The sequence below is a fragment of the Phyllostomus hastatus genome, unplaced genomic scaffold (genome assembly GCF_019186645.2).
Source record: "Phyllostomus hastatus isolate PE091 unplaced genomic scaffold, TTU_PhHast_1.1 phas_contig_40, whole genome shotgun sequence".
In the NCBI taxonomy this organism is placed as follows: Eukaryota; Metazoa; Chordata; class Mammalia; order Chiroptera; family Phyllostomidae; genus Phyllostomus; species Phyllostomus hastatus.
In genome coordinates, this window is record NW_025333872.1 from 18,472,013 (window position 1) to 18,493,586 (window position 21,574).

At 38.3% G+C, this 21,574-nt stretch overlaps 1 protein-coding gene across 11 annotated transcripts in view; it reads right to left on the bottom strand.

The window, feature by feature from the left end:
- The window catches only part of DST (dystonin), a 435,502-nt gene that overhangs the window by 91,815 nt on the left and 322,113 nt on the right, over positions 1-21,574 (bottom strand). For all 11 annotated transcript variants that reach the window (XM_045843503.1, XM_045843510.1, XM_045843500.1 and 8 more), the window contains 11 exons: positions 18,726-18,934; positions 17,780-18,097; positions 17,135-17,301; positions 15,408-15,564; positions 14,381-14,507; positions 12,009-12,071; positions 11,190-11,431; positions 10,172-10,301; positions 7,319-7,518; positions 5,447-5,942; positions 2,581-4,052 (listed from right to left, as the gene is read on the bottom strand). In XM_045843503.1, coding sequence (XP_045699459.1) covers positions 2,581-4,052; positions 5,447-5,942; positions 7,319-7,518; positions 10,172-10,301; positions 11,190-11,431; positions 12,009-12,071; positions 14,381-14,507; positions 15,408-15,564; positions 17,135-17,301; positions 17,780-18,097; positions 18,726-18,934 — 3,581 coding nt within the window. The remainder of the gene's footprint in view (positions 1-2,580; positions 4,053-5,446; positions 5,943-7,318; positions 7,519-10,171; positions 10,302-11,189; positions 11,432-12,008; positions 12,072-14,380; positions 14,508-15,407; positions 15,565-17,134; positions 17,302-17,779; positions 18,098-18,725; positions 18,935-21,574) is intronic.

The window sequence follows — 21,574 nt, forward strand, 5'->3', positions numbered from 1 at the left end:
TAAGCACCTAAACACTGTCATTAAGGATGAGCAGGGGAAACACTATGTTAAATATAACAGCACAGAATTTGGAAGTCCACTTCATTTATATTCATTTCTCACGGGAAACAATTTGTGGTTTTGCAAATTCTATTTTCATTTGGTCTTTTTTTATCCTTTAGGTGCTAGTGGTGGGACTTACCATTACACTGGTCTCTATTGGAAAGTAAAACACACCAACACACCTCATAAATAGAACAGGAGCCATGCCAACCCCCAGGCTCCCAGGCAGCAAATGCTTGATATTTAGAACCTTCTCAGTGCAGGGATGAACATACACTTCTGTTCTCATCATTGACATGCAACTTCTGTTCTTATTATCATAAATGAGGCCGATCCTAGTGACACTGTACCGGGCCCAACATTTTTACCTCATGTCCCATTCATGAAGCATCACTGTGTGCTGTCAAGTGACAGACATTCCTTGGCACTGAGGAACTTACCATCTGATCAAACATAATTTATTCCTAACCCTCTGGGGCAGGAGCTGAAGATCTTTGTTTTGTAAAACCAGGATTACAACAATATAAAATGGTACAGCCACTTGGAAAACAGTTTAGCAGTTGGTCAAAATGTTCAACATGGAGTTACTGTGTAACCAAGCAATCCTACTCCTCGGTCCACTGTTGACCCCTGAACAACACAGATTTGAACTGCATGGCTCCACTTATATGTGGATTTTTTTTTCAATAAATACCTGTACTGTTTTTGATTTGTGGTCAGTAGTCCACGGGTGCAGAGAGCCAACTGTATGCACTGATATATGCTATTTCATATTGGGAGATTTTGGTATTGTGGGGGTCCTAGAATCAATCCCCCATGGCTGAAGGGCAACTAAATTTGGGGGGCATTAGGTTATACATGGACCTTTGTGTATGTAGAGAGTTGGTGTCCCTAGCCCCCACATTGTTCAAGGGCCAGCTTTGTGTATACCAAAGAGAAATGGAAACATACATCCACATAAAACTTGTATGTGAATGCTCTTAACAGCATTATTCCTAATAGTCAAAAAGTGGAAACAGTCCAAATGTCCACCAATGGATGAATGGATAAATATAATACATGATATAGCATATCCATACAATGAAATGTTCTTCAACTGTAAAAAGGTATGAAGCACTGACATATACTACATGGTAAACTTTGAAAACATTCTATCAAGTGAGAAGCAGATTACAATATTACATACTGTATGAATACATTTTTCCTTTTTTAATCTATTTTTATTTTTTATTGTTGTTCAATTACAATTATCCCCATTGCCCCTCATGACTTTCCTCCACCCACCTCCACGTGCCCTTCAGTAAATGAGTGGATCAAAAATGGTGGTACATTTACACTATGGAATACCACACAGCAGAAAGAAAGAAGGAGCTCCTACCCTTCATGACAGCATGGATGGATCTGGAGAGCATTATGCTAAGTGAAATAAGCCAGGTGGTGAAAGACAAATACCATATGATCTCACCTATAAGTGGAACCTGATCAACAAAACAAACAAGCAAGCAAAAGAGAACCAGAGACATGGAAATAAGGAACAAACTGGCAGTAACCAGAGGGGAGTGGGGAGGGAGATAATGGGGAAAAGAAAGGGAAAGGTCATCAAGGAAATGTTATAGAGGAGGATTGAATGTATGAATCCACTTATATGAAATGCCCAGAACAGGCAAATCCATAGAGTGAAAAAGTAGATTAGTGGCTGTCTGGAGCTGGGAGTTGGCCATTGGTGGGAATTGGGAGTGGTTGCTAACTAAATGTTAAGGTGTATGTTTCTTTTGAGATGAATAAAATGTTCTAAAATTAGATTGTGGGGATAGTTGTACTACCCTGTGAATGTACTAGAAAATGTGAATTGTAATTTTAAATGGGTGAATTCTATGGTAGACAAATTATATCTCAATAAAGCTATTAAAAAGTATACATACCCACACATAAACACATGTGCAGAAGCACACTATAAGGAAATGCATCAAAACATTAATAGAGTTTTCATATGTATAAAAAGAAATGCCACTCTTTAAAAATATGAATTTTTGGAAGAAAAGATTTTAACAAAAAAGAAATTCAAGTAAGAAGGATAAGACCACAAAAAAGGAAAGGGCAGGAAAAGACTATAATTCACCATTAAAGAAAATGCTAAGAGACAAGCATGAAGAGAACAAGCTTTTTATGTGACAGAATGGCCTCTGCAGCAGAGTTCAAAACACAGCTCTGGCCACTCCAGATGTCAGTCGTGAATGACATCATCAACGGACTCCACGATGTCAGTTTCAGGCTTCATGGAAAAGCACTGGAACTCTTCAAGCACCCTTTTGATCTCTTTATAGTATCTCAGTCCTTACCCAATGGGGGCCCAAATCCCCAGGAAGCTTGGAACTGCCCCATGTACCTGGATATTATCCCCATACATTCTCATTCAAGCTCAAACACTGTGTGACAGTCATAGGAGAGGTGTTTACAAAACAGACCATCTCCTTTCTATACCAATGAAAAATTTCCTTTAATAATAAAAGTGCTCAGTAAAAATGAAGAATTCCCTACCTTGAACACATTAAGTTGTTGGTTGATTGTCTCTGTTTCCATAGCAACAGGGCCTTGTGACTCTTCATGGTCTTCGGCTTTCTGAAGCAGAGTAAAAAATTCCTTCAGCTTGCTGTAAAATTCACCAAGACGCTCAACTGTCCCCTCGACCTGCTTTTCTCTGGCTTGTGCTCGGTCCTGCAACTTGTTGCACTGTTTGCTTAAAGTCTCCAAGTCCCTTTTGATTCCAACAAGGTCAGGAGACGGTTCTTCCGTGGCCAGCATCATCCTGCAGGTTTTATTGGCATTGTCATTGCTGGCTATGAGGGCTCCTAGTTTCTTCAGAAAGGCTGTAATAGCCTCCTTTTGCTTTTGCAATGTTTCTACATCTCTCCCCACTGGGGCCATGCTATCCAGTTCATCATCAAATTCTGCAAACTGAGAAAACATTTCCCGGATGGTATTCTGGAAATGCCCAATACCCTGAAGCTTGGTTTCTAAGAATGAACACTTCTCATCAACCTGCTGGCTTAGGGCACTATGCTCTTGAGCTAAGGTTTCTGCTTGTAATAAAACATCAGAGGCTCCCTTTGAGTCTGAGGCCTCTGCCACAAGGTCCTGTGCAAGTCCTTTGGCCAAATCTACCTGATGCTTCAAGATTTGCAGTGATTTCTGCTGAGTCTGCAACATGGTCAGATACTTGTTACTGTAAGCCTGGGGACCTAGAGAATCATGGACATCTAGCTGTTCCTTTGCACACTGGAGCTGCAGTTTAGCTTCTTTGGACACTTCTTGAAATTCTTTAAACTTCTGGGCCATGTTCTCCAGAGAGAATTTCTTACTGTGAAGTTGTTCGGTAACCACATCTACCTTCTGGTTCAGTGACTTATTCTCATCTGTAACAACCTCTTTATCTGTCTCACACACACTGAGCAAGCTATTGGCTGCATTGTTCAGCAATTCTATCATCCCAAAGCGTTGGTCCATTTCCTTCTGCAGAGACTTTAACTTGGCAATAGAATTCTCTGTTTCAGCAGGATCCAGGCAAAATTTTAGCTCCTTCAGGTTATTCTGACATTTATCTATCCATGGCCGAAGAGTTTCCACATGCTCTTTATACTTGAGGGCTTTTTCCAATGAATCTTTCACTTTGTCTTCTCTTTCTTTCACCTGCTTATTAAATCCATCCCAATTGGCTTTAATTGTGTTAAGTTGTAACTGTAAGGCTGCCTTCTCAGGCCCTTGTGTTTTTAATAACAGGTTTTCACCTTCTGCAATGGTTTTTTCATAAATACTAGAATGAGCAGTCAAAGTTTTACGGAAATCTTTCTGATCTTTAATTAATGACTCCAAGACATCGAGTTTGGCTGAGATTGGGTGAGATGTGCTTAGCTCTTCTTTCTTTGTGTCCAGCCACACCTGAAAATCTCTAGACATTTGCTGAAATTGATGAGAGCTGGCACAGGCCGACTGAAGGTGCTGGACATGATTCTCTAAAAATAAAATTACAGGCATGTTTATTTTACATCAAATGCTGATTTAATCTATGAAAAGCCAAAAGGGAAGTCACCAAATAAATGTGCAGGAATGCCTAACAGCAAGGGTTGTGAGCACTGACTATGAGAACTACAAGTGAGCTTAAGTCATTGACAAAGGGGGGAAAGGGAGCAAAGGGTGGGCAAAGCAATAAGCAAAGAGACAATCAAGGTAGGAGAAGGGAGAGGAGGGGCCCAAGACAGACTACAGGAATCAGTAAAACTGCATAAAGGTGCAGGGTGGTGGAGGACAGTCACACACACACACACTGCCTGCCATGCAGAGTCGTCTCTGCTCCAGTAAGTGGAAGTGACAACTGTCCACAGTTCTATGCTGATAAATAATGCATCTCCTATTAAACACGGTGGTTTTGCTTCTATGATTTCTACATCACCACGGAGGCAATACAATGCAGCACATAGGAACAGCACAGGTTTGGGTCTCACCTCAACCTCTGAGGATCTAGAAAACTGAACCCGGGGCAAATGATCAAGCCTCTAAGCCCCATTTCCCCAAGAGTAAACTGGCAACATGAATAAAAGCTGTTGTGGCAATTGAGTGATAGTATAAGTAAAGTTCTTACCTTAATGCCTGTCACATAGAAGAGTTTATAACAGTAATAATCATAATCTTAACAGTTAATATTACCAATATCATGTCAAAAAAAGAGGAGTAAGCCTAAATGGTGGCTTTGATCAGAAAGCAAATCCAATCAATTACAAATATAAACTGAGAATTTACTAGGAGCAAGATACCCCGTGTTACTTTTCAAACAGAACAAACTTGGTAGTGAAATGCACTCCTCTGACAGGCCCTTGTGAAATCCATTTACTCACTGCCGCTGCCTCTGACAAACACTGGTACGTGGGTCACAGAATCGTGGCCACAGTAGTGGAGAGGAAAACAGTGCCAAATGCTCCTCTTTCACATATTTCTCTAGAAATTCGAATTTCTATGGCGGAGTCAGACAAAATAATGGCAGATGAGAAAACGATCCAAAACCTTTTAAATAACAGACCTCATCTGTCTTTCTAGTGAAATAAGACTGTCACACAGCGAAAGCATTTACATCTTTTAAAAGTCAATTTGGAATACCTGGAATTTTAATGGGCCTTCATTAAGCGGGCTCTGCCAACACTGTCCCTCTGCTATCTGCATGGAACAACCCTACGCTGTGTGGGCCTATGAACACAACCGCTCTCTGTACTCGTGTGAGCAGCCACCTCTTTGCTTGTGCTTCCAGTGTGAACAGATTCTCATTAGGGCCCAGATTACTGGGAACAGCTTGCAAACAGGCTATCTGTGACCTCTAGTTCCAGGAAATACATGTGTTAGAAGAAGAAAGACAAACCTGCTTTTTGTTCAATATCCTTAAATGATTTTAAGATGCCTTCTAGTTGCCTACTAAGTTCTGCTTTCAAGTACTCTTCTTTAACCAGGGCTGACAAATCCTCACAGAGGGCCTGGGCCACTTTTATCTGCTTCCTTTCCTGCTGTAGTTCCTGCTGCATTTTTTGGGCTGCTTCCAACTGCTGCTTCACAGCATCGGGGTGTGTGCTCACAGGCACACTGCTGCTGAGTTTATTATCCAGATCACTCAGCTTATCAGAAAGGCTTCTCAGCAGGCTTTGATACTGTGTGCTTTTAACAATGGCTTGGTCAATCCAGTCACATCTGTCACTCAATTGTCCTGTTAGGCTGTCCCATTTCTGGGTCACAGCTGCTAGCTGCTCTTTCACAATCCCATGGAAGGAAGGGTGTTCACCGGGCCGGCTCAGAATGCCCTGGCCAGCTGCTGTGAGCTGCTCATACTGAGGTTTCCGAGTGTCAAATTCTTGCAGCAGAATCTAAGGTAAAGAGGTAATGAGGGCAAATAAACACACAAATTATGGAATAACTAATTGCAGAAAACATAACTTTAAGTTTCTAAAGAGATGGAAATGCTACTTATTTATCTAGTTTTTATTTTTGATTTTGAGTTACTACTTTCCTAGTTTTCAGTTTGAGGACAGTGCAATTATCTGAAAGTAATCCAAAAAGCTATGGAGTTTCGTAAAGATAACATTTTGCCCAACATAATATCCCCCAAAGGGGAAAAAAGAAGGGAATTTTCAGCAGTCTGGGCAAAATGAACACAAAATTCATGTGTGAATTTTCATATACAAAGGAAACACTGCTACTGGACAAGGTCACCTCACACTCACACAAATTTGTTTTTTCCTACCTCTTTGTAGGATTTTTTAAATGACAGCATTTTACACCAAAAGAAGTGCATAGTGATAACAGTGCTAGAATATGTTACCTCATGGTACACTGATTTACGAAGGTTTCTTTTAATGTAAGATTTACTGATAGCCATTATAAGAATGGTTTTCACCAATAAATCATGTTGCTAAGAATGTACAAGCTCAATGTTGGCTCTCATTATAAAGTGAATAATCCAAAAATTTCCTCCTTTTTTAGTACAATATTTTATGTACCTCTGACAGATTACCAAAAGTGGGGGCAATTATTTCCCCTGTGATGTTTATTGACAGGTTTTGTTTTCCTTCTCTTCAGAGTATCTTCGGGGCTCAGGGTCGGCCTCACTGCTCCAATACCACTCAGACATAAAGAAATCTCACTGCAGCCACAAAGGGGCTTCTGCTAGCATGGTCGACTTAAATTCTGTGGACTTTTCCCCTTGTGGATTTATGTGCTTATAATTAGACGAATCTAATTAACCCTCTGGGTTTCAAGGTTCCCTCTCTGCTTTTTTTATTCTTTCTCCCTTTCTTATTGTTTCTCCCCACCACCACCCACCCCCATATCAAGGCTGTATTGCATGAGTTTTACAAGTTTCATTATCTACTACCATACCCAAAATAAACAAAACCTCAAAGGAGTAATTTCTAAATAATAAAAAGCATATACTAGATTCTCATAAAAATGTTATTACTCATACAATCACATTAATACTTCAAAAACGGCCCTCTGTAACAGGGTCTGCACAAACCACAGTCCGAGTGAAATGGTCAAGGGACTTGACCCACTCTGGCTCAGCAGACCACCCTGGGCTGCCTCACAGCCCTGGTTCTCTGGGGCGTCTCATGAACCTCAGGATGGTATCTTATGGATGTCTGAAACATTACAAACACACTCCAAGGCAATTAAAGAACATACTGTCCAAAGCTGATATATTTATAAAGAAAACATTTGTCTTATTAAGTCAAGTAATACTCACCTGCACCTGCTGCCTTTGTGTGTTCAGCATGTTTGGGTCAATTGACAGGGGCCCGAGAACACTGACCATCAGTTCTTTTTCCACAAGCCACTGTTTTAACTGAGCCTCTACGGTCTGGAATTGAGTTAAATTGTTAGAGGATTCTTCCAGTTTTTGTTGTCTATCAACGGTTAATTGATTGAGTTCTTGCCACTTAGATTCTAAAAGAAAAAAGATAAAGGAAAAAACTGGTATTTGGTTTTTATACATTTAACATGATTATATCTAGGAAGACTTCAGGATGTGACTCAAAATGATAAATAATGGCTATCATTCCATATTTATAACTCTTCTTGCAGAGTTGATTAAAGTCTAATCTAAGAGAATTAATTTCATTTATTGATACAGATTTTATGGCCCTGATGGTTACGTATCAACTAAAATAAAAGGAAAGTAAATTTGAATCTGATCTTAGAAGATAATGATGCAGAGTATGGAATATTCCTTAAAGCAAACAGGATCCTGAGTTCCCTCATTCCTTCTAGAAGTCCTACACAGTCTGTTCATTCAACTATAACTGATCTGCTAAAACAATGAATATTAATCCTTTTCTTTAATATTAAATCTCCACTGATCAGTTAGTTCTAGGCAAGTGACTCCCAAATTTTTATATGTTTACCCAATTATTCTCTTCTATTCAAATTGCACATTAGTTACCAGCTGCTTGAAAATTAAACTAGGACATCTCACTAACCCTTTAAACTCAACATTAAAAAAAAAAAAATTCATCACTTGACTTTGGGTGCTGGACATATAATACACACATGATGTATCATAGAACTATGCATCTGAAACTTATGTAATCTTATTAACCAATGTCACCCCAATAAATTTAATAAAAATTTTAAAAATTTTCCTATCAAAATTGGTGTATTTTTCTGACTTTTAGATTTTTTTCAGAGGTTACCTTCTACCCATGTCATGGAGATGCAATGATTCAGAATGGTCTTTCATGACTCTCCCAACTCTCCTATAGCTTTGATCCTAAACCCTTAAACACATCCCTTTATATTTCCAGTGCCCTAACTCCACTTCAGTCTTCACCATGGTTTGCTCAGACCAGTGGTTCTCAAACTTCAGCTGCATTAAAATCACCCGGAGGGATGAATGATTATGCAGGTTGCTGGGCCCACACCCAGAGTTTCCCATCAGTAGGTCCAAAACGGGGTCTGAAATGTTGCATTTCTAACAAGTTCCCAGGTGATGTTGCTGCTACTGTTCCCAGAAACACACTCTGAGAACCACTGGTCGGACCCAAACTATAAGTCTTCCAACTGGTTTCCCTGCCATTAGTGTTTCTCAGCTACAATCCATTTGGTTCTGAAATAGTATCTCTAAAAAAATCACTTTTAAATATGTCGCTCCCTGTGCTAAAAGTCTGGAATAACTACTCACCATCTAGACGATAAAATCTGAAGACCTCTGCTTGACATTCAAGGATTCCCACAAACTGACCTAAGTCTTCTCATCTTAGAAGGTTTGCATTTCAAAATGAACCCTCTGTTCTAATACTGCTGATCTTACCGATATCATCCAAACAGGCTTCTGCTCACACAGGCCCCATACCTGACATGCTCTACCTCCTCTCCATATATCTCAGCTACTAAAGGCCTGGTTTTAACAGGACCCACCCCGAACCCTATCTAACAGCATGGCATGTGGTAGTCAAACACAATCTCACAAAATAATGTAATTAAAATGAAAAATTGAGAGGGAGAAATGTCTAAATCTTATCAGGAAGCTGTTTTGAAGTATGCATTCTTCACTCTAACCCCTATTGTAAAATGCATTAATAATATTGCCCCAAGTAACTCATATCCCAGGTGAGAGCCAGTGAGTTAGGGACAAATTCATTATCATGCAACAGGACTCTCTGTGTTGGATTAAATGCACCACTGAACATTAAGATCCCTTGGGATAACCTTTTTCAAAGTACGATGTACTTCTACATCTCCAAATTTATCACAACATATCTGGCTCTAAGGAAAGACACTCTTTAGCTAAATATAATAGAATGATTGAAAGTAAAATACTTCTTATTATCATCATAGCAAACACAGAGCACTCACTCACTATGTGTCAGGCAGTATTCATCTGAGCTGCACACACACTTACTCACTGAATTCTGAAAAGCAATTCTATGAAGTAGGGAAAACTGGTATCATTGTCTTACACTCATTTTCCCTATTGTTATAGAAATGAAAAGGGGTGGTAACAGGGCTTATAAAAATTCTTTACCAAGGAGAAACCTTTACCAAGGTTTACATAGGGACAAGACTGATACGATAGGATGACTCTGAATCCAGAAGTGAAACCACCAGACTTCTGCGGGGAGCTACTTTTTGACACTGGCTGGGGAAGAGAAGAGCACAGAGTAGGAGCTGGAGGAGTCCCAAAGGGACCCCCATGGAGGAGAAGAGAGCCTACCTTTTCCGGAGAAATAAACTAAAAGGAATCTTTAAATTAAAATAAAGCATGAAAAATTAGAAGCATCAACAACCTAATAAAAAATAAGCAATAATGAAAACATGTCATTCAATGCACAGCATGTTATTAACAAGTATCTATCTTCTTCATAAAAATAAATTTAGTTACTGTGTTTAGAAAAAAAACCTGTAACATAAAATATGCCACATTAGAACAATTTAATTTGAAGTGACACTTTTAAATATGCAAAAAGAGGTTGTGAAACATCAAAGCAAATCCCAAGATAAGGGAGGTTATTGGATACATGTTTTCTGATAAAGATTAGGGCTTTTTGAAAATAAGACCAAGCTTCTGTTCACAGACTCTGGTGCAAGCCACACAACACACCTATTTCAGCCAACATCTGTTTCCACTTGGGGGCCTCGGGAGTCTCCGGGTTCTCCTCCAGCAGGTCTGTCAACTTGTCTTTCAACTCCTGCACTTTGTTTACATTTTGCTTCAGTTCTGCCTCAAATGACTAACAAGGGGGGAAAAATAAAGTAGCTACATTAATGCATGTCCATATCAAAAGACAGCAACACAATTATGATAGAGATTTTTTTTTCTCTAGCATGACCAGAAAAGGAAAAGTTTTGCTCTTAAATGCTGACATGGGTGAGGATCTGGATTGAACAGTTAGGTATTTTCCTTCTTGTTCTCACTTGTCTTCAGTTATCTGATAAAAGAATTCCAAAGGAATGCTATTGCTATAGAGATAATGGCTCACCCCATTACCTAGGAAGAACTTCATATTATTCTCAAATAAATCGTTTTGGAAAAAAAAGAAAAATGACATCAGAAAGATTGTAGTTAACACGAAACTCAGTCTCGACAAGGACTGGCAGATTTGAGAATATGCTAGTGAATAAACACTTTTCTGGACAACTCAAAATGAGTTCAAATATAGGTTAGTAATTTGTAAACATTTTTGCCATCGCTGCTACAAAGTAAAACTATTTCCCCAATATTGATGGCTGTGGAAAGAAATACTGTCTATTAAAGAACGGGAAAGCATGAGCTTCCCTCTTTCATACCAGACAGAACAGATCCCTAATACACTGTACACTTAGCCCTTAAATAAATCATTTCCAATAGTTGACTGGTTAAAATCCTAGACTTAAACTGATTTAAAGGTGGCAAAGTTGCTTATACCCGACAGTTCACTCATCTTTATAATGTCTGTGCACAAAAATAGGTAATTGTTATCATCAATCTGTTCAGAAAGGCACATTAAACCAAATGGCAAATTATTTCCCGAAGGTAATGGAGCAAGAAATCACAACAGGGCTCCTGACCACCAGGGCTCAATTTCAGACGCTTGTCTGTTCTCTTCCACATCTTCAGTAAGTGCACCCCCAGAATATACCTTATTCTGCTCAACTTGGGTCTTCACAGCTTCAGTGTCTGTAGGTGTGGGTGCCTGCTGCCACTTTGTTGCAGTTTTGTTCATCTTCTGTAGCCACTGCATCATGGCACTTGATTCCTCCTGAGCCTTTTGCAATTTGGTGAGTTTACTGTTCAGCTCGGTTATTTTGTCCTTAAGTAAGAGGCCAAGCTCTTCGTAACCGTGATTTATGTCAGTCATATCTTTTTTAATAGATGTTAATCCTATGAATAAGACAAATTATTACATTGACACATTTTCAGGATGTTTAGAGTAGAGCTCTAGAAAGAAAAGTTTGCTTTATAGGATATCCCCTTCTATTTTGTGAATATTAAGCCTACTGTGATAAAGTTAGAATTTTTAGAAGTAATAGACAGGTTAGATCATCTTATAATGCTATTTAATGACAAATAATTTAGGGACACTATGTAATACAAGTGAAATGAAATAGATATTTTAAATAGAATAAAAAAACTAAAACCATGAAATATTAATTTTTCAGGTAGCAAACTCAAGAAAATAGATTAAGTAATATGTCCACTGAAAAAATATCTCATATTAATCAAAAAGAAGGAAACATAACCAAAGGCCAAACTGAACTACTGGATTTCACTAATTTCAGATGAACAAAATTACATAAGATGCCATATAATATATTTATGGAGAATGTGACTATCATATTAATATAATTTTAATTCATTTGATATTTTAATATAACTACTATTCACCTCCAAGAAGACTTCCTCTCAAAAAAGAACACCAATTTATTGTAATCAATAAGCACTTAAAGTTACTATTCACCTTTATTTGCCAAAATTTCCTGAGTATCTGTGGCTGTTCCTTCACCATTTAACATCACTCCACCTGTGAAAATATTACCACTGAAGTCATCACAGATTTCCACAGTATTTCTACACACTAATAGTAGGTGACATGAAGTCAAACCCCTTTCAGCAGTCATTATTTTAACAAGTTGTTACTATTTGAAAATATAAAATACTGATTCAATTTCAAAATTAACTGAAAGTGCAAAATATAAAGATCAAGCCACATCGTTTCTTCTATACAAAAATTCATTCTTCAAGTAGTGACATGATCACCTTAAACATGAGAGTTTCAGTAAATGTACATTGTATATATTACTCATTAATTGTGAGTTTAGAACACGATTCTGTGGTGAAGTGTCTTTGTTGGCAGCCACGTTAGTGATCAAGTCTCTAGGAGTTGCTCAATGCAAGTGTCGCACGAAGCACACAAGACTGATGGACAAAGAGTTTCTGCCTTACTAAAGCAGTTGAAAACCATCAGTGCATTTACACAGTGTGATCATGGTTTGCACAGAGGTAGAGTGATGTAAAACGACAGGACAGAAAAGTTAAAAGTAAAAAGGAAAAAAATCCTATTGCTAAACTCACACTGGGTCTGCAACAGGGACAGAGGAGAGCACAGGGGCTGAGGGCCTGGGCGTCTGCATGTCACTCACCTGAGCCAGGCCCCCCCACCCCCCCCACCCCCTGGCCCCACTCACCACTAGCTGTGTGATTGGACAAATCAGTCACCACCTTACCAAACTGATGGGGAAAATAATGCCAATCTTGGGAGACCACAGTAAGAAATAAATACAGTAAACCTATATTGCCTAGAAAGTCAAAACTGCTCAGTGAGTAATAATTATTATTTCTTTTAATTATATAAATATGTAGCCTTGGTACCTTTTTCCATAATTAGAATATTAAACAGATAATTAAACTCTGTTGTTCAAGTATGCATTGGCTATCTATCCAACACACACAGACATTTTCCAAAACTAACCACATAAGAGCAATTCTAAACAAATGAAACATTTAAATATCTGAATCTTAATCTAAGTTTTGTTCCTTTAAAAACAACACAAACAATGGCATTTCAGATGAAAGAGAAAACGTCCTGTAGATGCTCAAGATTAATTCCTACCATTTTCAGTAGTTATCAAGAATAGAAAAATATTTTTAAAGGGCAATATAAACTTGATTTTCTTTTTTTTATTGTTTATGCTACTACAGATGTCCCTGCTTTTTTCTCCCTGTGCCCACCCTTATAAGCCCTGCCCCCGCCCCTCCAAGCCAATCCCCATATCGCTGTCTGTGTCCATGGGTCATACACAAATGTTCTTTGGTTAATCCCTTCACCATCTTTCACAAATTCTACGCCCCCTCCATTTTTACTTATTGCAAATAGAAAGTGGACATGAAGAACTAAAATAAAACACCACAGAATTCCTTTCCTTAAAAATAAACCTGATATTTCATAAAATCTGATGAGGAGAGAAAAGAAAGCTCATCACATCACATAAAACAGGAGCACGGCCTGGAATGGGGTTCATGGAGCAGAATAAATGGTTGGCTGAGCGCCCCGATGGAACGTCTCTCATGGCAGGGACAGCCGGGGGCTGGGCAGGACACAGAAACCACAGAAACTTTCAGAATAAAGATACAGGATCTGCCTTCTGTCTGTTCTTGGATTTAGAAAAATTAAAAAAAAACACACTGAAATTGACAACAATGTAAGTATGTTTTATATTTAAAATTATTCCCACAACTTAATTTTATCAATAGAATCATTATTTGTACACAAGCCTCCCTTCCTGTTGAAAAGAGTGATTCAACCATAATAAAGATTGTGATTTAGATGTACTGGTTAACATATTACATAATTGTTTTCTTTGTGAAGAGTGTGAGGAGTAGAAGCAGCTGGGAATAAAATGTGAGGTCCACTCTACAGAAAAGAACCTGTTTCCTTCCCTCACCTCCTCTTTCCCAGGAAGCCAGACTCACTTCTACATCAAGTATTTCAAATCGAAGTTTAAATCTCCATTCATTAAGGTAAAAAACAAACAAATCTGATCTGATCTTTCCCTTTCCCAATATAATGCTTCTTCTTCTTACAAATTAATTTGCCTATATTTTAGTTGTAGTCTTTCATAAAATAAAACATGAGCAGGATTTAAAATCTTAGTACAGATACTTTTCCATCAGAGCTTTTAGCATGTTTATCGGTGCCATCTTTCTTGTTATTTTCCTTTGTATTTCTGAGATTATTTTATGCATTGATTTAAAAGATAACACACAAATAGCATGATCATGAGCCAGCCCAATTCTTACGGGTCTTGCCATGAATGTAAACAAAACGCATACCTGATGTAACTGCCGCTATTGCCTTTGCAGGGGTGGTCAAGGCACTTATTAGGTTACATAGTGAGATCCCGCTGCTGTTCACTTTCTGAATCTCTGGTGTTTTTAAACTCCACTCTTCTTGTAATTTCTTGAGGTATAAAAACACATTATTTTTCAGTCTTCATAAGATTTTCAAAGTTACACATTACAATCCGGTTTCTTAAACATGTCTTAAAGCAATAATGGTTGTGGGTCCCGATTCGTCGGGGAGTGGATGGAAGAACAAGGCAGCATCCCTATGTGCTCCAACAGCCCGGGTGACCGTTGACACTGTTAGCAGTGAGGAGTGGAGCAGGGTCAGCTGCATTCTGCTCCCAGCCGCAGTGGAAGCCTGGCTCTGCCTGGCTGCCATGGGTTCTAAACTGTCAACTGTAAGCATGCAGCACTATACCAGGTAACAGTCAGGTTACAAGACCTGTACTGGAAACAATTTAAAAAATAGGAATTCAAAATTCCATTTAAGAGTATGTTTTAATCATCAAAATTTCAATGAATTTTGAGAAACACACACCTTCATAAATTTGGAGTATAAAAATTGGTGCAACTGGCCATAGGTTTTGACGACTCAGATGCCAAAAAGACTTGTACATGTTGTAATGGAGATTAAATTAACTTCTATCTTCAAATATTGGTTACAGTGTTATGCTCAGGTTACAGTAAAATGCTGAGTTAAAGAGTGATTCTATTACTTAACATTATGAGACATGGCATAAAAAATAGGCTGAAACTAAGTAGAGATTTTGTAAGGAAGGGAAATTAGTTTCTATAAGAGTCAACAACTCACTAACCATCTCTTTAAAAAAAGCAAATTAATTCCTCAAAGGATCAGATAGCCCCATGCCATGATTTCCAAATATAACCAAAACATACTGTACCTACATGAGGATCTAACTTATGTGACACTAAAAACAAGGAAACCACTATTAATCTGAACCTCTAATTACCAACACAGGCAAATGAGCAATTAGTATTAGACACGATGATTCACCTTAGTTTCTTCCAAAGATTTTCCTAAATCTTCTGCACCAAAAGAAGGCTGCACAATGGGAACTCTTTCTGTGGTTTCTTTTATCCATGACTTTAATGATTTAACCAGGACTTGGAAAGCATCCATCTGTTCTTGACAAGAAGACACAGCTTCTTTTCTAGATACAGAAATTATTGACGAATTTAAGCCACAGAAAGGAGATGCTCCAAAGGACTAATTACTATTAAGTATTTTTTCTAAAATCAGGTTTAATATTAAGAAAAATCTTCCTCCACGTACACTCTAACCATTTGATACAGGAGGAAAGGTTTATAGGTAGTAAATGAAATCAAAGGAGAATTTGTCTAATTCTCAGAGGCAAGGTCTATAGATAAAGTTGAGAGAATAAATCTGTACCCCATATGTAATGGCACTCCATAATGCTACATAAAGCCTATATAAACAGTTTTAACATTATTTAGATTCAATGAGCTTTGATCTGTCCACTTTATTGGAGCTTACTGCCAGCAGGCACAGAACCAGAGGGGAAACATTTACACATCACAGACATGAGGAAAACATCCCGCCACCTAGTGGTTCTCACACTATACTACAGTCACTTTAGTGGATGGATAAAAGCAGGTGCTTTTAAAGCACAGACTTCAGGCACCAAAAGAGGTTAGACCTAGTGGCTGAAAAGTTTTAATGGCTGTCTCCCCTACAGATATTGAGGAAGCTCCTAGGTTAACTATGTGGATCTTTCTTTACCTCACTCACACCACGGAGGGGGGAACATGCCTAGCACCGGAACAGCTGTGGAGACAGTTAGGCTGGGAACGTGGACAACATGTGGGTAACATGTGCACATGTGCAAGTGTGTGGAATACTGGCACATAAAAGCACACTGCGGCTGGACTAATTGCTGATGGCTGCATGGTTTTAGAATCGAATCCATTTGAAAGAAACAACCTAGAGTTTACCTAAGACAACCAAGATCATTTCTTCTGTTTAAAATATGGATTAAATATTATATGACAAGATGGAAAATGGAGCTCCTTAAGAAGTACAGACAGCACTCAGAAGCTTTAGGTAGAGAATTATGAAGAAATAACAAATAGTTGAAAGAGAAATGATGATTTTCTATTTGGGGGGGTCTTCAGTATAAATGTTAGCAAAACCAGATGTTCTATGTGTGCTAAACTCACATGAGATCAGAAACACAAAAGTTCAGTCACAAGGCTTAGCCCTGTACAGCTTCATAGCTCAGCTTAGGTTCATTCTCTTGTTTCTTATCTTGACTGTTCATAGAGTCATGTCTTATCAACAACTCAAAGCAAGTAAACTGTTTTACAAAAAGCCAGGCTCTGACTTGAACCCAGACAACAACAGATCATGAGCTATCTTAAGGTTATTTCTGCCTTTACGAATAAAAAGGTGGTATTTGCCAAAGGCTTCAGACACTACAGTAAGTTCAGGTTATTTTCAGTAATATGCTACCACCACCATTTTCCTTACATAATGCTGTCTACTTTTATGTATGATGTCTTGAATTTCCCTCCTAAATATTTTAACAAAACTACATTTAATTTTAATAGCAAAAAAAAATCAACACAAAAGCACTTATCTAGTAGTCTGTGCTTATTCTCAAGTGTTCAAGGTTGTTTCAGGTATCTATGTAAGTAAATAAAAATAACTCATTCTAATTAGTATCATACGGAATAAAATCCAATTTCTGCAGTGGTGCTTACTTTTCTTTGATGGTATCCTCCATTTCTTTGAATTTCTTGGACAAATTATTTGTTTTTTCAAAAACCAGGGCCTTATCACCTGGTAAGCCATGGTTGGATATCTCCTTCAAGAGACTGTGCAAAACTTCCAGATCTTTCTTGCGTTGTAAGAATTCAGAAGTTGATTCCTACAAAGCATTTAGATATCCAATCAATGTAAGATGTTGCTAGATCTTCAAATGTCATCCCATCAAGAAGTGCGAATGTGACCAGAGTCTGACATGAAAACAGTCCTGCCCTATGGTCAGTATTCTAAACATAAATAAACATGCAAGCAGGTTGTTTAGAACACAGTAAGCTTCACTTAATTGAAAAATTCACTTTTTACATCTGTCTCTTTGTGAGTTCTGGCACATAAGAAGCTTACATCATCTATGATATGTGAAAAGTGTATGTGTGAGATACGGTGTTCATTTCCAATCAGTGAGCAAAGGCTTCAAGGAGAAGCTGGACTTTGTGCTTTGTACAGAAAGAAAGCAGAGATCTTTACTGATCCATCAGCAAATGAAATAATGATGGCTAATTATAATTCTGCCAATAAACAGATGAGCTTGTCTCAACCGTTCATGTACTCGACCAGCCCTGTGAAAACCAAGGGAGACATACCTGCATATACTGAGACAATTCAGTAACATCTTTTCCTGGCACATCTGCCTCAGTGAGGGTCTGACTTTTTGTCTCTAAAAAAGTCTGAAGCTTTTCTGAGAGGTTCTCAAACAGTTCTACTTTGGTTTTCAGCTCCTCCATCTTTGCAAGTTTCTCTTTGTGTTTACGGTTTGCTTCTGAAAACCGAACAGACAAGTCATTCATTTTGGCTTGCAGTGAGGATGCGGTCGACGGGTCTGCTGTTTCCATAAACTTCTTCACTTTTTCATTCATGGCATTTATACTGCCCTGGCGACTCATGATGTCCTGTTCCAGCATCTGAAACGAATCAAGTATTGCATATGTTTTATAAGAATGTTTACAAATAATGTCCCAGAGTTTTAAAAATTACTCTTCCTAACAACATAAGCTTAACAACCTGTGACTAAGGAAGGTTAACGGTTGGGACTGACTGACAAGTCTGATCTGTCCCTCGAGGAATCCCATCCCAAATCTCTTCAAGGGAGAGTACAGAACAGCTGGCTGGTTGCCTGAGAGAGGCAGGAGGTGGCTGCTACTCAGCAACCCCCGGGATCTAATGGAGCCTGGGGATTATCCACGGTCCTAATTTTTAAAAGGCTAGACAACAACAAGATTGATCTGATTAACCTCATGTGCAGCTGGCTGAGGCAGTGATAACCACGATAGGACTCGATGTGTGTAAGCCCCTATAATGAATAATATTCATGAAAAAGGACACAAAACTCTTTCTATACTCCTTTACAGAGAAATTATTTTACACATCTGTTTTTGTACAAGTACTACTTTCCACAGATATATTCAGAAAATGTCTGTTTTTCTATGTCCTTAAATTAATCTTAAATTTACTCACCCTTGGAGCTATTTAATTGGGTTTATTTTTCATCTAAAAGTGGCATTATTTATTTCCTTTTTATATGTCACTTACAATGTTTTTACTGATGACATCCTGGAGAGCAGCAGAGTTTAAGGGCACTTGACCTTGTTCTCTCAGAGAACTTTCCACACCTGCCATCCAGCCGAGCATGTCATCCAGGCCGTCCTGTACACTCAGTGAACGGGTCAAGGTTATCTGGAGTTTTTCATTGCGTTCATTAACAGACTTGGACAGATCATCGTATCTCCCAACAATGTCATCTAGTCCAAAAAAATCAGATGTTATCCACAAAGTTACCTTTGCCCTAGTCCTGTTCAAAAAATACATTAAGAGGAAATCACAAAATTTCCACACCAAAGCTGGAACAGAAAAAAGTTTAAATGATAAATGCATAACATATAATTAGAGCACCATCTAAAATCTTAAAAAAGAGAGAAAAGATCACATTGGAAGAGGAAAAATATTTTTAAAAATAGTTAATACGTGTATCATCTGCATTTGCAAAGAGAGTTTTAGATGCATGAACATTTCAGTTGTCCCAGAGAGACGAGAGCAGTCCACATGGCAAATCTTTGGAGTAAATGCACATTCCCAAACCGACATTGCAGATGAGCCACACTTATTGATGACTACATGGAAGGTAAAAGGGGACCCTTACATACTGCTGTTCTCAAGGAACAATATACAGTCATAAAGACTTGCCAAGAATCAACCTTTATATATCAAAATTCTCCCTCTCCCTTGTACTAGCTCTCTCTCTCACACACGTGTATAAATTAAGCTTCTGTCACCATCCTAAGCAAAGTACTCAAATGCACAGAAATTTGCAAATGCAGATGTTCTGAGAAAACATACAACAATAAAAATCCACTTAAAACAAAAACAATCCAATTTAAAAATGGACAAAGGGCCTGAATAGACACTTCTCCAAAGAGAACACAGAGATGGACAATAGACATATGAAAAATTGCTCAACATCACTAATCATCAGAGAAATGCAAATTAAAACCACAAGGAGATATATCACCTCACACCAGTCAAGATAGTTATCATCAATAAATCAACAAACAGCATGTGCTGGTGAGGATGTGGACAATGGGATTCCTTTGGTAGGAATGCAGACTGGTGCGGCCACTCTGGAAAGCAGTATGCAGATACCTCAAAAAATTAAAAATAGATCTGCCTTTTGACCCAGCAGTCCTACTTCTGGGAATATATCAGAAAAAAACCCCAAACACTAATTTGAAATAACATAAGCACCCCTATGTTCATTGCAGTGCTACTTACAATCGCCAAGATATGGAAGCAGCCCAAGTGTCTATCAGTAGATGAGTGGATAAAACAACTATGGGACATTTATATAATGGAATACTACTTGGCTGTAAAAAAGGAAATTTTATCCTTTCTGACAGCATGGATGGACCAGGAGAATATTATGCTAAGTGAAATAAGCCTATCAGAGAAAGACAAATACCATATGATCTCACTTATATGTGGAATCCAATTAACAAACTGAACTAACCAGCAAAATAGAGACAGACTCAGCGAGCAGGATGACAGCTCTGGCAGGTGGGGAGTGGTGGTGAAGGGATCAAGCAAAAAGGAAAAAGGGCTCATGGACACATACAACAGTGTGGTGATTGAAGGGGAGATAAAAGGCAATGGAAAAAACACAATAAAATTAAATAGATAAAGAAGGTTGAGATTATTCTTCTAAAATATACACAAATAGAATTTATTTAAAAAGTTTAATACCAGACAAAAGAGAAAAATAAACAAGGTTAACAGGTCAACATATCTGAGAACAGCTTAACTGTACTTTTAATTCTGAAGATGTAAGATGCTTAAAAAAAACAAAACCATTTCTAGTCTTCACTTGCATGCAAAGCTCTACATTTTAACATCCTACTTTCTCTGCTGCAGAGCAATGAAAAGTTCCAAGGACAATGGTTTTTAACGTTCTCTCTCTCTGACACAACCTGGTTTTAATTGTTAATTTATCACTTATATTCCAAGAATTCGAAAAGTATTTTAATTATCTCTGAATGCCTTAGTCTAATGCACTGTAGAATCCTTCAGTAGAAGAAAATTTGAACCTAAAACATCTCTATAAAAATGAAATATCTTGTATGCTTGTGTTTGGCCCAGGGAACGTAATCCATATAAACAAACAGTATTTCTTCTTAATTGTTCTGATATTGTATCATGAGAAAACAGGCAAATGTCCAATGAAGTGAGATGCTACACCTCGATGACTCACGGAGACAACCAGGCTCCAGTCACTAAAACAAAATAAAGCCCCTTGGAACGCTGACGGGGGGCGGGGGCACCCGCCAGCCTGAATGAGCCCCTGCTACTGGCAGGGGAATAAGCAATGGGTGCAAGCATGAGTCCTAATTTGAAAGAGCAAATACTCTGACCTGCAGGTCGTGATGGGCAGGTGAGCTGCTTCTCAGATGGGCAGCTCTGGCCTGGGGTCCCATCGGCTACCCTTTAACCGAGCCAGTGATTCCCTGAGCAGCCACCTTAATAACATTAACCCGGCTTTGGTGTTACTGGTATTTCTGGACTTCTGTGTGAAGCAATACTGTCACTGAAGTAAAATCTTGATTTTAGTCATTAAAATTATTTTAGGAAAAGGCACAGAACAAAATGCACTAAAATATTATTTTAAGTGGTTGATTTTTTTAGAAATCATATAGATCCTAGAGAAACTCCTCTAAATCTTAAATATACTTACACATATTCCTAGAAAATTATGCCTGAGAGAAGTTTTAAAGTCTTAAAATAATATAATGTATGGACTGTAAACAAATAAAAGCCAAACTAAGTATGATTCACAATGGGGGAAATGTCAAAATGCCTCTTCAAATAACAGAAACACATACAGCACAGCTGTT